Raw genomic sequence first — 17,301 nt, 5'->3', positions numbered from 1 at the left:
ACTGATATCGGCATTTGTCTCGCGTCATTCACACTGCATTTCTTAATTTGCATTCACTCCATATGTGATTCATTCGACATTTTTGAGAGGATGTACATTATCCCTGCTTGGGAAACCTTTCTTTCCATGACATTCTGTCATTTTGTACTTGTAGTGGTTGGGCATTTTTGAGCATTTCATGTGAATCTTCCCTATTTTCACCCTTTATTGTTTTCACAGTTCATTGAGTATCTTCATGCGTTTCAGAAATCTTTAAAATTTCATCCAGTCAAGGACTGCTGTATTATTGGGCCGAGTCCCGCATTGTGTTATTAGACAATGCAATATAATGACGTATCTTATCGATTTATCATTGTAAGCAAAGGTCCTGGCCATCGTGTTCACATATGTAACTGCACTCCCTTTCAACAGAAAAACAGAACGTAAACCAGCCATTCGTTCTGAATATCTTTACCCAAGCTTCGTTTTCATGCCGAGGAATTTGTGAGTGGCTGTCAGCATGCATATTTTTCTTCAAAATGGATCTACAGGTCCTTAGCTAGTTCGGAATATTTTTCCTTTCTCCATAGGACTTCGTCAGCAGGTGGAACGTATCGGTACCCAGTGCGCCCCCCCCCCCCCCCCCCCCCCGGAAATCAAAAGCACTCGTTTCTGTCTCGATATGTTGATCTAGGCGTTACAGGTTGGTGAAGCAACGTTCGTTCGTTGTTTAGAATGCTGAAAACGCTTACACATGCAGTTCAAAAATGGTTCAAATGGCTCTGAGCACTATGGGACTTAACTTCTGAGGTCATCAGTCCCCTAGAAGTTAGAACTACTTAAACCTAACTAACCTAAGAACATCATACACATCCATGGCCGAGGCAGGATTCGAACCTGCGACTGTAGCGATAGCGCAGTTCCAGACTGTAGCGCCTAGAACCGCTCGGCCACCCCGGCCGGCACACATGCAGTGAATCTGATCTTAAGATTACCGATGAGAGTTGAAATTAGTTGTCAAACTTCCTGTTTTCGATTTGGGATAGTAAAGATTTTACAAAAAATCATCTTTCATTGACCACATAATGTTTTATTCGGTTAGCGACCACCTTAATCGTAATTCTTCGAGACAGCCAGTATATTAATACACAGATTTATTGACACAAAACACAAAGCAGTGATTCTGTACTATCATATTGAAATATACATGAGCGTAGCAAATTACTAACAACTGAAGACGAAACTAAAAGTCATGGCATTCCTAAAAGTTGTTGCAAAACGAAGTCGACAAACTTTGAGGGGCTATAGAGGATGTGTTGAGAAACAACTTGAGCATAGCAACATGTGTCTGGAAACGTTATCCAGTGACACTCTAGAACGTCAGAGTTACAGGCGCCGGCGTGTCACTAGGTCATCGCTTCGGCAGCAAATGTAACCGATGGACTGCTGTTATACAGTGATGGCTAAAGATCGCTAGTGTGGGGGATGCAGCCAGCTGCAGTATGAACAAGCCTTGTCTCCAGTGAATGCTCTATTGCCTTGATCTCTGACAGTTTCGGACACCAGTTTCCAATAGCATTTTTTTTCTCCTGGAATCATCTAAAATATTCATTGTTTCTCGGTACACAGGATTTAATAGAAATATAACGATGGCATCGAAATTACCGCCATACAGCAGCTATCGCTATCTACTCCACAGGAGTTTGCGGTAATCAGTCGCGATCGCTGACGACAAACCACATGGGTCTGTTGCGAGACGTACTGCCTGTGGTTCATCAGAATGCGATGTCATGTTTGCTGCTGAAGCGGTTGCCTTCTGGCAGGCGCTGGCACCTATGACTTTGATGCACTGTAGCGGGAGGAGAAGGAGCCGATTAGGGTTTAATATACCTGTTTCCCTGATCTGTAGGGTCGTTGGATGATGGTCACGTTAGATGATACAGTTCCCTATCCTCAGCTTATTCCTCAGTACACTGTCTGCAGCCTCTCGACGATTGTCAGTATCGCTTTGTGAAATGGTGTCAGGATGTAGAAAAACTGTGGTAACTGAACTGGTCCAGATATGTGGAACGTTTTCGGACGTGTTACGGAGGACTACCTGCGACTCGCTGACGTGAGTACGCCAGGCCATTGACGCCGTGGGCGCGTCGGCCGGTGTGACGGGCGCTGGCGGACACGGTGAAGGTGCGGAGCGGGGCGGAGAAAGCTGGCGGCGCACGGCCGTCTGGCCGGGTATATAGGGCTGGCAGCGGGCTCCAGCCACCAGACGACAGTCGCTCCGCTCTCCGCCACCTGCACGCCAACCAGCAGCTTCCGACGCCACGCCATGGAGCCACAGGTGAGGCCAGCGACACACCAGCAGTACAACCACACTCGCTCTCAGACTACACTTTCAGCCGCTGTGTTCTCCAGTGGTGCCACACACACATATACACACCGAAACGTGTTAAAATGATCTTTCTTTATACAAGGTGATCTGTTAGACTTGCAAACTTTTTGTATCGAAAACATTCTAAGGTAACAAAACATGGTTTTCTGGTTTTTGTAAATTTAAAGTGACGCAGAGGGGTACATAATTTTGTTGCTTGGTTAATATTTTTCACTCTTATTCCAAACACTATACTTTTTTTACCTTTAAATCAATTTTAGGATAGTGAATCATCCTAAACTTGCACCACTTTTAGTTCGTTAACAGTTCAAGATAAGGAAACGAGGCTTTCGACAAAGATTAGTACGCAGTTTTTTCATTGGCATTTCGAATGCCCAGAATTTTTGTTTACGAACCAAATGTACATTGTAGTATCAATGTACAATTTTTTTAATGTAGTAGAATGATGCATGCATAGAATACGCACGGTTTCGACATGTAGTTGCCGTCTTCAGATTTATTTAATCCACAATAAAGGTTGGTACAGTTACGTTACACATACGCACATGAAACTCCCTGGCAGATTAAAACTGTGTGCTGGACTGAGACTTGAAGCAGGCTTTGCCTTTGGAGGGCAAGTTTTCTACGGTCGGTAGACAGGAAAATGTCTCTAGAGTCCGGCATTAGCAAGTTTCATATCGGCGCACACTCACTGCACAGTGATAATTCCCTTCTGGGACCTACCTATATACGTGCAAGAAGCATTTTAGTGCATTAATCACATCAGAAGGTAGCAAATTCTTGCCGGGACCGGTTCAAATCGTTCAAATGGCTCTGAGCACTATGGGACTTAACATCTATGGTCACCAGTCCCATAGAACGTAGAACTACTTAAACCTAACTAACCTAAGGACATCACACAACACCCAGTCATCACAAGGCAGAGAAAATCCCTGACCCCGCCGGGAATCGAACCCGGGAACCCGGGCGTGGGAAGCGAGAACGCTACCGCACGACCACGAGCTGCGGATGGGACCGGTAATATTGCTATTTTATATGTAATTAAGCGATAGTGACGCAGTAAATTACTGTACAAATATTTGCAAACGTCGCGTACTACCAGTTCAAAATACGCCAATTTTTAAGGTGCGATGTCCTAATTAATTTGAACCGAGAAGCTCATGGAAACACTAGTACAGTAATATACCGCTTTTTATCTTGGTACTGAAGCTTTTCGCAAATATATTCGAGGGATGTGTTAAAATAGATATCAAAGGTAGCCGGAGTCGTATGTTACGGTGTAAACACTGCCATGTTCGGCTTTAATGCGAAGCTCTGCCATTTTGTCAAGCCTTCCGACTGTTTATTTGCTTTCACAAAAGCTATTCACATAAATAACGCAATGTTCAAATATTTTAAATAGTTTTACTGAGCCCCTTCTGATACGTTAGAAGTCAACACGTAGTTTCAGTTACATGAATCTAACACTGCCCTATACCCACATCATACAAAACACAGTCAAGCACTGTAACACTATCGTTTAAAAACTTCATTCCGCTACCTTGAACCGTTAACGAAATGAAAAGGGTGCACGTTCTAGGTGAGTAACATTGTTTATAGAACTACGCTTCATTCAAGTTCCACATTATTCACATAATGACCAATCTAACTCACTGTGCGTCAAATTGTCAAAAACATTGTTTCTGTGCCAGAAGGACAATGTTCTGATGTGAACCAAAATCGAGGATTGAGACTCGATGCATTTGATGATGTGGTATCAAAACTTGAAACGCATTCTGTTAAATGCTGCATTAACTTGTAATTGTCTCCCGCAGTCGGAGACGAAACGTTGGGAATCGACACAGAATTCATCAACCGACTACGGCATAACAGCCCTGATAATTATAATGGACATGATATTACCGGCCGTGAAAGTCCACATTTTAGTAATCTTCCACCTGCAGAATCCTCATTAACAAAGCTGTTCTTCTTCTTCCCATGATCGGGGTCTTCTTCTTCTTCTATCATCTGGAATCATCATCTTAGGCTTTGTGCCCTCATCCACACGACATACAGGCCCATACCGTCTCTTTCGTTTCGCTTAAATTGTATCCATTACAGTACTGGCCCAGTTCATACTCTTACTATATCTTCATTTTTCATTTTATCCCGTAGTGTCAGCTTTCAGCGACATCTCCAAGATCTCATCTCCGGTGACAATAAGTTCAACTTATGTTTTTAATAATTTGCCACGTTCCTGCTCAATACGTTGCTGTCTTTTCCACAATTGTTTTGAATACCACAATTTTCGTTTCTGACCTAATATGTGTGCTCCAGAAAACTCAATTTTGCTGCTTGTCTGCCTTGACCAATGTGGTCCATAATTTAGTTTTTACTGAACACATCTTTTTTGTTGTGAGTCCTGAATAATTTTAAGAATCCAAAGACTTGACTTCGTACGCTGACGTATTGTAAGCGAAACATCTCGCAAAATTGTTTGTTATTCAGTGGCCGTGACTGATTACCACGATTGCTAGTGGAGGATATGGGGCTAGCTGTTGCTTAGATAGGCCTTGTCTCCAATGAATGCTATGATCTGTTGCCTCAGTGGATTACAGTGTCCTTGAACCCAATAAAATCTTCAGTGTTTTTCGGAGAGAAATGAACTGGAGATGGTATCCAGCGTCCGAAACAATCATCATCCGAGCGCATTCTTAGGAGATAAGGCCTGTCTTCACAGCAGCTACCTCCATGTTCTCCACTGACGATGGTGGTAATCAGTCGCAATCACTGAATAACAACATCGCGAGACGTTCCGCCTACAGTCTGTCAGTGTTCAAAGTCACGTTTGCTGTCTAAGGGGTAGCCTGGTGCTAGGCGCTAGCACCTATATCTCCAATACTCTGTAGCGCCGTTGGGATGACGTTTCCAGATGAAATGCAAATTCCTCGAAGCTAGCACAACATTTCTGGGATATAAATAATGAAATAATAAGCAACCCAATACTGACAAGAAATTTCTTGGACATCTTGCATACTGGTTGCCTTGTTATTTTAAATAAATCCATCCCATGACGACAGTCAGTAAAAGTACCTGTTTTCAATTTTTTCTGTATTTGAATCGAAACCAACCACCTGTTATTATCTTGCTCTGCTGCAACAGAGTGACAATGGGACTAGTAAGTTTGTTGACTAGGCGTAGTAAAGAACTCCGAGGAAGCTGCTAAGGCACCCCAGCGTCTGCAGTGTCGAAACACGACCAGTCACCGTGTTTTCCGGATAGCTGGTGCGTCCGCTCGGCCACCGCACTCGTAAATCCTTCGAGAAATATTGCGCGCTATCGGAGGCGGCCGCGGGCGTCGCCGTAAATCTCTACGCAACCACTTGCTGCAGCCCGGCCACGGAGATTCGTTCGCCTCAGGAATCGCGCGAGCACTAATTCCATTGCCATGATGCGCACCCGTGCAGCTGCCGGGGGATTTATTGCCCGCAGTGTGACCCGCGCTATCCTTCTTCCACTGGTTTTAGATTGTTTGAGACATGAGCAGCGTTCAAGGTGCTGTTCCGCAGCCATTTCCTGATAACGCTATAAAACAGGGCCTGTAATATGAAGAAAGGATGCCCTTATCGCATTATTGCCTCTGAGGGGCCATTATGAGAGTTCATCCGCTTGCTTGGAGGACTTTATTTATCGCCCACTGGTCTACTGCTTGTTATCTTCCGCGTAAGCTGGCTTTACCCGTTACGCACTGCGCGGAGTATACGCTGCTTGCCCACGTCGACTGCAGGAGCCGGAACTGACTGCTTCCCCAGACTTTTATGTTTGGAAGTTGGGGATTTTCTTCTTCTCATTCCTCTCTGAAATTAATAAAAGATCGTTTCTGCTGGCAGAATGTATTGATCCCATCTTTTCATACAGTCTTAAGTCTTAACATTAATAGTAAAGATCTTCTTTTTCTACAGAGAGTCTGCTGCGTACTGACTAATATCAGAAATCCTACAAAATCCCTTCAGCAGTTTGAATTTTAAATCAGTTCATCGTTTCTCACTTGCAACCATCGCTGTAAAAGTGTACCTATTCAGCCATTTTACGTACAAGATGTGGGGGATACAGGTACACAAATTTTTATCACTGATATCTTAATACGTACCCACTTCGTTGTGTTAGTTGTTTTTTCTTTGTGTTTACCAGTCTCCCCACAAACACGTGACGTAATTTACTATCTGGTTTATTCTGCACTGTTATAACTGCACTGCGTAGTGGACAGTGCCTATCAGTATAGACGACCCGCTATGCATCCTCATGTCAAGAGTTCAGTATCTGACCTGTTGCCTAGGGGAAAACTAAGATAAATGGCTTGCTTGTGTCACGTATAATCCGAGGAACTAACCAACCTAAGAACATACTGCTCGTAATAGCTGTAACAATTAGTCTGACAATCGAGTAAATACTGATGAAATGTAGTTCAGTACACTGTCCTCAGTCATCAGTAGAAATATCATCACTTATACCCCTAACACGTCGCATTTTGTTGTCGTTCCTCTGGGAATTACTCCCCTGTTCTTAGCAAATCTGAGGTTGTAGTCTATATCTAATGACACTGTCATTGACAGAATGTTCAAGGTTAAGTTTCCTTCCCTTCAGCAGCATTATCCCAGAATGATCTTAATTTTTCTTTCCTTACATTGTGTCCCATTTATCTAGTTTCACCAGCTTAACGATAATGGTCATTCCGATTCATTACGTTCTTTTTCAGCTTCGCCGAATAATACGTATGTTTGGTTGTATATGATTTTTCGCTTTTAAAAATGTCCTTTGCTTCTGGTGAAAGAAGTTTCCTATTCAGTTCTCATTTTAGTTCTACTAGCAAAAGGGGAAAAACAGAAAATATTGGAGGGTGAATTATGAAAATTTAATGATAGGAGGAAGTTCCTTGGAGAATCTATGGCGAAAATAATGTGTAGAAACATCACTAAAGGAAGAAACATGAAGACAGGACATCACTAAATAGCATAGTTGTTACTAGAGGAGAAGACAGGTTGGACCATCCCCAACAAACGTTTGTGCTGAGTGCTACTCTGAGGTGACGAGGTCGGCACCGGAGAGGCTGTGGCACTCTGCATCAGTCTTCAGAAGACTGATGACCACCCGCTTCCAAAACTAAATAGGAAATAACAAAACGTTATTTATGAGTCCCTTATTCTATTTAAAGTACTAAACAGGTGCTTCTGAAGAATACTTCTGTCACCAACAGAGTGATGTAAAAGCCAAAACGTCATTCACGTCACGTGTGATAGGACCCGTTGGCGAGTTTAAAGCGAGTACAAGGACCTCATTCCTGATCTGTGGTGTACACCACCCGCCGTGTTCAGACCTCAGACCGGGTTGTTGGCCTGTTGCAGACCTACCTGCTGGTGCTGGGCTGCACGCTGCTGAGCGCGACCCTCGCCTCGCCGCTGCCTGGCGTCCACGTGGAGGACCACGGGGAAGACTACGGCGGCTACGACGAGCACGTCAAGATCGTCAAGATCGCCGTGCCGCACCCGGTGCCGGTCCCCGTGCCTCACCAGGTGCCCGTCGCCGTGCCGCAGCCCGTCCCAGTCCACATCTCGGTAAGTCCCGACCACTGGCGGCCCTCCATTGGTGCCTACTCTGCCGAGTCACTTTGCCAATTAGCACACCAAGGGTGCGGCTCTTACTATGAGTGGTTACTAATCGTACTCTTTCCTTAAAAAAGCAGCTACAAGGCACTTCAAGAAAGTTCATCGTATAATTGACGTATTCATTCCGTAGTTCCCAATCGATGTCTGAATTTCCAGTCCATGTCTTGAGAACTTCTCGAGCCCACAACTTGCTTAACTTCTTCGAGGCGGTCGACCTCGCTTCCTATTCCACCTTGGAACTCCATCTAGTACCTTGGAAGTTATTCCCTAATGTTTCACCAGATCAGTCGTCCTCACCCTTCTTCCTGTCAGCGTTTTCCGTACATTCCATTCCTGGCCGATTCTGCTGAGAATCTATTCTTCTTTACCTTATCAGTCCATCTAGTTTTCAACATTCTACTGTAGCACCACATCTCAAACGCGTCGATTCTCTTCTGTTCCGCTTCACTCCCATACAATGTGGTGCTCCAAACGTACATTCTCAGGAATTTCTTCCTGAAATTAAGGCCTATATTTGATACCAGTAGACTTCTCTTGGCCAGGGATGCACTTTTTGCCAGTCATCACTTTCACTGAAGATAGTCATGCCATCAGTGAACGTTGTCATTGCTATCCTTTCACCTTGAATTTCAATTCTACTTTTAGAACTTCCTCTTCTTTCCATCGTTGCTTCCTCGATGTACAGATTGAACAGTATAGCTTGTCGCAGCACTTCGTTCTTGGTCTTCCAGTCTTATTGCTCCATCTTCGCTCCTGTATATATCGTATATAACACGCCTGTCCCTGCAGCTTACCGCTGTTTATCTCAGAATTTCGAATGTCTTGCACCATGTTGCAATGTCGTACCCCTTTTCAACATCGACAAATCCTATGAGTGTATCTTCATTATTCTTCAGTCTTGCTTCCATTATCTACTGCAATGTGAGAACTGCTTCTCTCGTGCCTTTACCTCCAATCTTTCTTTTGTATATGAGGGTACCCTCTTGCTTTCAGTTGCTTCCTTTATGTTCAATTACTTTCTAAAGATTTTTCAGGCTTTTAATTTCTAATTTAGTCTAACTTTTTCAGTCTAGCACTTCGTCACCAGTAATAAATTTTCATTGTCAGCAGCTGATGATTTTCTCTATTTTTTTTAAAGTCACTAACTTCTGACCCCTACATAGGGCGACTCAAAAGGCTGCGCATGATTTGGAACAGCAAATACTCAGTGGATATACAACAAATTTAGAATGGGAAAATATGGTCCTGATTGATCCAAGTCAGTGAAATCTTTAAAACAGACTATCAGGAAAGACAAGGGCAGTGCATATGCTCCTTACGTTCAGCGAAGATAATGTACTGTGTATTCAATAATGTTTCATATTACAGGAGGTGGTGAAATTAGCGACGTCACGTTCAATACAGGCAGAATGTTTTCATACAAAATTGGGGCTCTGTCAAGTACTCCAGGCCTCGCATGAGCCACATTCAACCCAGCAAGTATCTTGCCGAGTAGGAACTGGTGTCATGTACACGATTCTTCTGATATTTCCCAATCCTAAAAAATAAACCAGAAAACTGAGTCTTCCGATCCAACACCTTGCATACGTGTCGGGCTCAGAGAACTGTATTTATCATGCTAATAGACTAGATACTGGAGATCACTCGGTTAAAGGTTATAAGAGACAATAATTTTTAATAAAGGCAGCCATTCTTTTTCACTTGCTACTTCAGTGCTGTTTATCATGTGGATAATAATACTTAGAAAATATTTATAGATATTCGTATGACAAACATAAAGGCATAAAATTATTTACTCGCATTATAGAAATTTTTAAGCTCGACCAACTAAAATGTGCATATTAGTAGCAATTAATGAGGGAGCATCTATCTACAGGACCTTGAAAGTACAATCAAGTTTAGGGTGGAATTTCAGAATCTGCCTTACAGAGGATAAGATTTGTTAACTCCATGTCAACTCACTCTTTAGAAAGCTTCTTTCAAATCACTAGAAGGAGTGCACATTTGCGTCATCTTTCTATAGTCATCCAGACTATGATGTCGTAACATGTAATCTTCCATTTCTTCCTTAAAATACTCATCATGTGGAATCTGTTCTAAAATCTTGTGCTCCTTGCTTGCAAAAACATAAATCCTCTCGGTCCACAATAGCGATGAAGAGCCTTGCTGCATTACAACTGATGGTATGTTTGTATTTCTGGACATTTGTGCAAACATTAGTCTACTTTTCTAACAAGAGATATAAGTGTACTGGCAACCGTACGAAAAGGCTAATTAGCCGTCAGTTCTGTATCAAGCTTCGCTGAAGTATTTCTACGGATTATATCCCCACAATAGCATAACTATAGTTACTAACAGGACAAAAACAATAAATATATTATCAGTAAAATCATGCCTCTTTCGCAGAAATCCTCCCAGAGACGTGAGATGATTGTAAATAGTGAAAATGATTTCTATCATTATTTATCTTTACCAGTAGGAAGTACTCCACAAGAAGGACATGTTTCTGCTCTGAAATAGTACAGATCTCATCTGTACATAAGTAGGTATTCTTAGCACAGCACAGTCAGTTTATTTCTTGCACTTTTTTTGGTATTTTTCACTCGTGTTCTCCTGACGAAAGACGATATTATTTCAGAATTACTAAAACATATAACTAGGTTAACATAAAAGTCTTAGGCTCCTTAAATAAACATATATTTTATAGCATTTAGCTCTGATAAGCACATGACTAGGTGTGGCTGCATGCAGTAAAGTGTTTCTCGACAAGAATGTTAATCTTTAGTTGAGTTATTATTTCAGCAACAATAACAAAATGGATTTACCAGTTTACGAGTTGTGCTAAATTTCCATACATTTTGGAGTTCCCATAAATAAATCAGCTATTCATACATGCTTAATTATAGCCGTCGAATAATAGGTACTAATTCGACCTATTAACTTTCACAACTACTAGACACAATTTTTATCACATAGACGAATCATAGCTGAAAAGTAATGAAGCAACAATCACTATTGCTTTCCTTAACTTATGAATCTTTCTTATTTGATAAGTAAAACTCAGCTCTGTAATGTTTAGGAAAGTGTCCAACTACTTATCTATGTTGTTAAGGGGAATAACTAAATCAACAGATTTACTAGACTGGAAAGACACTGCCAACGTTTCAAGCTCTAACCAATTTACCAAAAGTAAAAACAAAAGAAGAAAGAAAAATTATTACTTAGACTCTTAGTTGATTTATACGTTACAGTATGCCACCAAGAAGGTGAAACATTTTGTTATGGACGGTAGTCACATATGAGTAACTAACATTTTTAACAATTAGACGCATAGATGAATGGTTGGCACTTTGTTTTTATTGTTGTCTTCAGTGCGAAGACTGGTTTGAACCCAACTCTCCACATTAGCCTGTGCTATGCGGACCTCTGTATTTCTGCGTAATTACTGTCTGTTTGTTTAACTGATGACGGTATATTATTAGATTACATAAGAAAATAGTGGAAAAACTCATCCGTGAACCATAGACTACATTCAGTAATGTTCTTCAGGCGACATGCACAAAGGATATTACAAACTTTCTGCATAGTTTCTCAAAGAAAAGCAATAGTTTCAAGATTAACACACTTCATATTACTAATAATATTAATTATTGGGACAATGTATTTTTAACATTGTAACACTATAGCGGAGAAACACAGAGACAGAGAGAGAGAGAGAGAGAGATGGAGAAATACGGAGAGGATTATAAGGTTCTGGTGTGGTACGCAAGCTCTAAACCACTTTATGCGAGGAGACAGGGATGCGAATTGTCCATTTACACTACCAACTATCAAATTAAGTAGCTAGTAGCTCTGTAGCTCCGTCTGATATACGTATCACTTGTGCGATGAGGTCCGGAGTCCACTCTTTCGGTCGAATTGTTTGTCCGCGCCCAATATGTCTTTATAAATACTCAGCCAGGCCCTTGCTTGCCAGTCACGTTTCCACTGTGCGTCCTGGTCTAATCCTGTGGATAGCATTTGGAGTCCCATTCCATATGCTGGTCTTGTCGATTTGAGGCGTTTGTTTTCACTGCCCAGGAAACGCCTCAAATCTAGAAGACCAGCATATGAAATGGAAGTCCAAATGCTATCCACAGGATTCGACCAGGATGCAGAGTGGAAACGTGAGTGGCAAGATACAAGAACCCGAAACCACGAACTTGTAGACAGTCAAACAGTTCCAGTTCCAGGCTTCCACCAACCAAGGGAGGTGTGGGTGCAGTTTAACAGATATCGGGCCGAAGAGGGTAGGTGCAAATACAACATGCACAGGCGGGGCTTTTCAAGTGACAGTGTGTGTGAATGTGGTGACACTAAAAAATGAGCCGCATTGTGAATGACTGTCCAATCAGACGCTTCCCTGGTGGCATTGACAAGCTCCATCAAGCATCCCACGAGGCACTCCGCTGGATCGAGTCCATCAACATGGTGGAGGCGCAGTCCAAATTTTCCAACCATATGAGACAATGCACCGTACAAAGCTCCTAAGAAGCAAAGTTAACTCTTATATCTATAGTGATGTGTTGGCGATTGCGTACCATAACTGTATTCTTCTTATTATTAGATATCGTGTTCTCTTTCAAGCAAATCCGTATTAAGGATACGTGCTAGTGGAACTGCTGTCGTCTCTTGATCCACGGCTAACCACACGTTCCGCCGGCAGGTCCCGGAGCGCATCGAGGTGCCGGTGGTGCGTACGGTGCATGTCCCGGTGGAGAAGCCAGTGCCCATCCCGGTGGAGAAGATCGTGCCTGTTCCCGTGGAGCAGCCGGTGCCCATCCACGTAGAAAAGCCGGTACCCGTGCCCGTGCACAAGCCCTACCCCGTCAAGGTGCCCGTCGTCAAGACCATACACCACTACATCAAGACCGGCGGCCACAGCAAGTGGTGAGAGACACACGGCCAGGTAAGCAACATGCTTCTTACACTGTCTATTTAGTAGTCCATTTCCGATGTTTGTGAACGTTCCTGTTGTTCACATGCAGGTTTAATGAAACTACTACGACAGTCATACCAGTTGTTGATAAATGTCGATTGTTGTTGTTGTTGTTGTTGTTGTGGTCTTCAGTCCTGAGTCTGGTTTGATGCAGCTCTCCCTGCTACTCTATCCTGTGCAAGCTTCTTCGTCCCCCAGTACCTACTACAACCTACATCCTTCTGAATCTGCTTAGTGTATTCATCTCTTGGTCTCCCTCTGCTATTTTTACCCTCCACCCTGCCCTCCAGTACTAAATTGGTGATCCCTTGATGCCTCAGAACATGTCCTACCAACAGACCCCTTCTTCTAGTCAAGTTGTGCCACAAGCTCCTCTTCTCCCCAATGCTATTCAATACCTCCTGATTAGTTACGTGATCTACCCATCTAATCTTCAGCATTCTTCTGTAGCACCACATTTCGAAAGCTTCTATTCTCTTTCTGTCCAAACTATTTATCGTCCACGTTTCACTTCCATACATGGCCACATTCCATACAAATACTTTCAGAAACGTCTTCCTGACATTTAAATCTATACTCGATGTTAACAAATTTTCCTTCTTCAGAAACGCTTTCCTTGCCATTACCAGTCTACATTTTATATCCCTTCTACTTCGACCATCATCAGTTATTTTGCTCCCCAAATAGCAAAACTCCTTTACTACTTTAAGTGTCTCATTTCCTAATCTAATTCCCTCAGCATCACCCGACTTAATTCGATTACATTCCATTATCCTCGTTTTGGTTTTGTTGATGTTCGTCTTATACCCTCCTTTCAAGACACTGTCCATTCCGTTCAACTGCTCTTCCAAGTCCTTTGCTGTCTCTGACAGAATTACAATGTCATCGGCGAACCTCAAAGTTTTTATTTCTTCTCCATGGATTTAAATACCTACTCCGAACTAAATGTCGGTAGAAGTACGTAAATGAATTGCTAAACGCTATTTACTCTGTTTATAATTAATTTGCCATTGACTACTGTATCATTCGTGTTCTAAGTTTCTGTACAGTAATTTTCAATAAGAATGCGTAGCACAGCAGTTACTAAATTCCTTTCTTATAATTTCTACTTTCAAGTGCAGGTCCTCTGTGACAAACACTATTTTATTTAGCATCTGTATTTCTAAGTACAGCTCCATAGCCGAGGCCTGCACGGTAGTTCAGCCTGTTCGGTCAGGTGACTGGCCACACTCCGTAACCTGAAACTGACCGAAGTTCACAGCGATGAAATTTGAAATCGCGACAAACAGCTCGAAACGGAGAATCCGAAACAAGCTGTTCAGCGTAAAGAGTCGCCATGCAGAGAACCTAGAATCGACTCCCAGGGATTTATCCTTGGTGGGAGGGCTAGAAAGTGGTCCACTGAGCCTCGTGATGCCAATTGGAAAGCTGCTAGACCGAGTAGCAGTTGCTCCAGATCTGCTGATCCGACAAAGGTCGGGAAAGCGGTGTGCTGACCACATGAACCACCATACCGGATCCAAATGTCGCGCTGTCTGATGTATAGGACAGCGCTCGGTCGGGCACGACTGGGCCGTCTGTGGCCAGAACGGCGGAGCATGATTTTTAAAGCAAAATTTTATGTGTCCGCTCGATACGGAACTCTATTAGTGTTCTTTTTATTAGAAAATATTAACAGAGGCATTAAAAGATGAAGAATAACTAACTCACACAGAATCGCCCTGGTCCGTGCTGACTATACCGCCATTCAGCAACGCTGCGCAGTCGCAATTGGAGTATTGACTATTATTCATGTTGTAATGTCCCTTTTAATACAAATATCGCATTGGTCTAATGTGGGACCGCTCTAGCGAATGGGCACGTAAAACTCCACTTAATTTCATTTGCACTTTCAGTCGACATACGGCCACACTTGAAAGCATGTCGAGCAGTGTTTGCTGGGCTGACTTCAGATATAAGTTTTAAAAATGACATTCCTAATACCTGTCGAAACACCAGAGAAAATGCCCCTGACGCCTCTTAGGCACGACACTCTGTAAATGCTGTACAAACAGGTCTACAAGTTTTTCTGTATACTGCATTCGTAATTACCTCCAGTTACCTCTGTAAGGTGCTACAATAAAATCAACAACCAGTCATTCATAAACTATTAGCCAAACAAGCTTCGACCGAGTTGTATGTACTTGGTGAGTAGAAAACGTGCAACTCACACACATTGGAAATATTTGCAGTTCTAAGAGCCCTCCCGGGAGATATTGGATAAACTTTTGGCTCACTAGAGTGAGCTCTCTCCAGCTTGTGGACGTAGAAATGACGTCATTGTTGAGTGAAGGGATAGAAAGAGGAGGCAATCTATTGTAAACTACTATTGACAAAGGCTAAAACATCATGGTCCTTTTTTTGTTGGTGTACGTCACTAATACCAACAGAAGTTCTGTCTAATTGGACAGTCTTAATTACGACAAATCGAATAATAGAAACTCTGTTGCAAGTAGTAACTTTCATTAGACATAGTGTATGCTTCTGTTCATTCAGCCCTTAGTAACTGCTATTGGCGTATAGCGTAGCTCAAATCTCATTTCAATTTTTTCGTGTCAGTTTCGACCCAGCGATATAGTGCAGTGGACTCGCATTCGTCAGAACGTTAGTTCAAATTCCTGACCCACTTGATTTATGTTCCGTGATTTGCCTTAATCGATTATGGTATATGCTATGATGGTTCTTCTGAATAGAATACGAGCAATTGTCTTCCACATCCTCCACCAAACCGAGTTTGTGTTCTGGTTTTAATGACTTCGTCGTCGACTGGACGCTAAACCCTAATCTTTCCCCTCCTGTCCCACTGCTACCAGCAGAAATATTTAGTTCTCGTCTCTAGCATAGAGACTTGTACGTCAAAGCGAGTTTCACTTTCATAAAATAATCGGAAAAAAAACGGTTGTAGCTGTTGTTTGATGTTCATTTCAACTTCTGGTACATTATTTGCTTAAATAATGGTCCTTCGGGACGCATGTATCAAGACGGAAGACTGGCACTCCAGACCGCTTCTGCACGTTTTGTGGCAACCGTGCATGTAAATGTTGCACTTCATGCCACAAGAGATGGTCACCCCGCTCGAAACCATTTTGGTAGAACATAATCAGCAAAACGTGACTTTTAACTATCTCTAAAAATATTCATGCTGCTGTATGGTTCTTACATGTCATATGATGGTAGAATGTCAAATCCTTATTCTTTAGCACAATAATATACACTGATCTTTGTTTCATAATTTGATGGTCTGATGGGTACGAATGTCTCTAAGATATGAGGTGAAAGAGTAATATGATGTACCTATAGAAACACCTTTTTGACTCTACAACCTCGACTCATGGCAGTTTTATTTCTGTTACAGGTACCAAAAGAACTGACATCGTGAACCGGGAGACGATTCATTGACTGCTCATCTCACGTTTTCCTTAGCACATCCCTACACTCAGTATTTCTTGTTGTGTACAGTTTTTGTTAAGTCTTTTAAATCTTTTGTAATAAAATATTGAAAAACACTTTCCTGTGTTTACTTTATTGCTAAATATATTCATAATATATTTCATTGCAGAAATAGCTTCGGTAGAACATTGACTCGTATTCACATTCCATAAGGTTCGAGCGGGATTAATTTGGTTTCCCTTGTTTTTAAAATGTGTTCTGCAATAATGTCAGGCACACTGCCACCGAAAACTCTGGTTTGATAATGCTTGTATAACACCTGTCTTATCGAGTACCCGCCTCCACACCCACCAATTATAATACAAAATATTAGCGAAAAAAACACTTTTTTAGAATTTTGTTTTATCTGAAACTGGTGCTGCTGCACCACACCGTCAACACACTGCAAGCTAAAAATTCAGATTTAGAATGAAGTGATAATCTTGTCCAAGCATATTTGTGTACCATCCACAATTAATTTATAAGTATCTTAAATAATGTCAGACGTATGATGCGAATTGCATTAACAGTCAGATTACAAACACTTTTAAATTATGTTTCGTTTGGCAGGGAAAGAAAGTAGAAAGAAAAGTATTCCATGATTGAAAAGTATGAAATATTAATTCAAAGGTTTAAATGATATTCTGAAATGATTGTTATTAAATATCTGTAAAACTTTTGGGTGTTTGATGCCAGAAAGAGCCGAGTCTTAAAACAAAATGTAATTTTCAGTTCTTTTAAGCTCGTGTACAGAATCTAAGCGCCTCTCACGTACTTTCTGTACCTAAAAACAAATAGTTAACATATTCCGTTTCTTGGTCGACGCAGAATAAAATGCGTCGCTT

The 17,301-nt window shown here is 42.0% G+C and overlaps 1 protein-coding gene across 1 annotated transcript; it reads left to right on the top strand.

The window, feature by feature from the left end:
- The first annotated feature begins 2,254 nt into the window (after positions 1-2,254).
- Positions 2,255-16,533, top strand: LOC124596246 (proline-rich protein 4-like). The gene is made up of 4 exons (XM_047135313.1): positions 2,255-2,317; positions 7,750-7,959; positions 12,716-12,958; positions 16,383-16,533. Exons 1-3 carry the CDS (start codon positions 2,306-2,308, stop codon positions 12,941-12,943), a joined length of 450 nt encoding a protein of 149 aa, XP_046991269.1. The 5' UTR covers positions 2,255-2,305; the 3' UTR covers positions 12,944-12,958; positions 16,383-16,533.
- The last annotated feature ends 768 nt before the right edge of the window (positions 16,534-17,301 follow it).

Source organism: Schistocerca americana, chromosome 2 (genome assembly GCF_021461395.2).
Source record: "Schistocerca americana isolate TAMUIC-IGC-003095 chromosome 2, iqSchAmer2.1, whole genome shotgun sequence".
Lineage (NCBI taxonomy): Eukaryota > Metazoa > Arthropoda > Insecta > Orthoptera > Acrididae > Schistocerca > Schistocerca americana.
The sequence above is the reverse complement of the archived record's forward strand: the minus strand, read 5'-3'. Positions and strand labels throughout refer to the sequence as shown.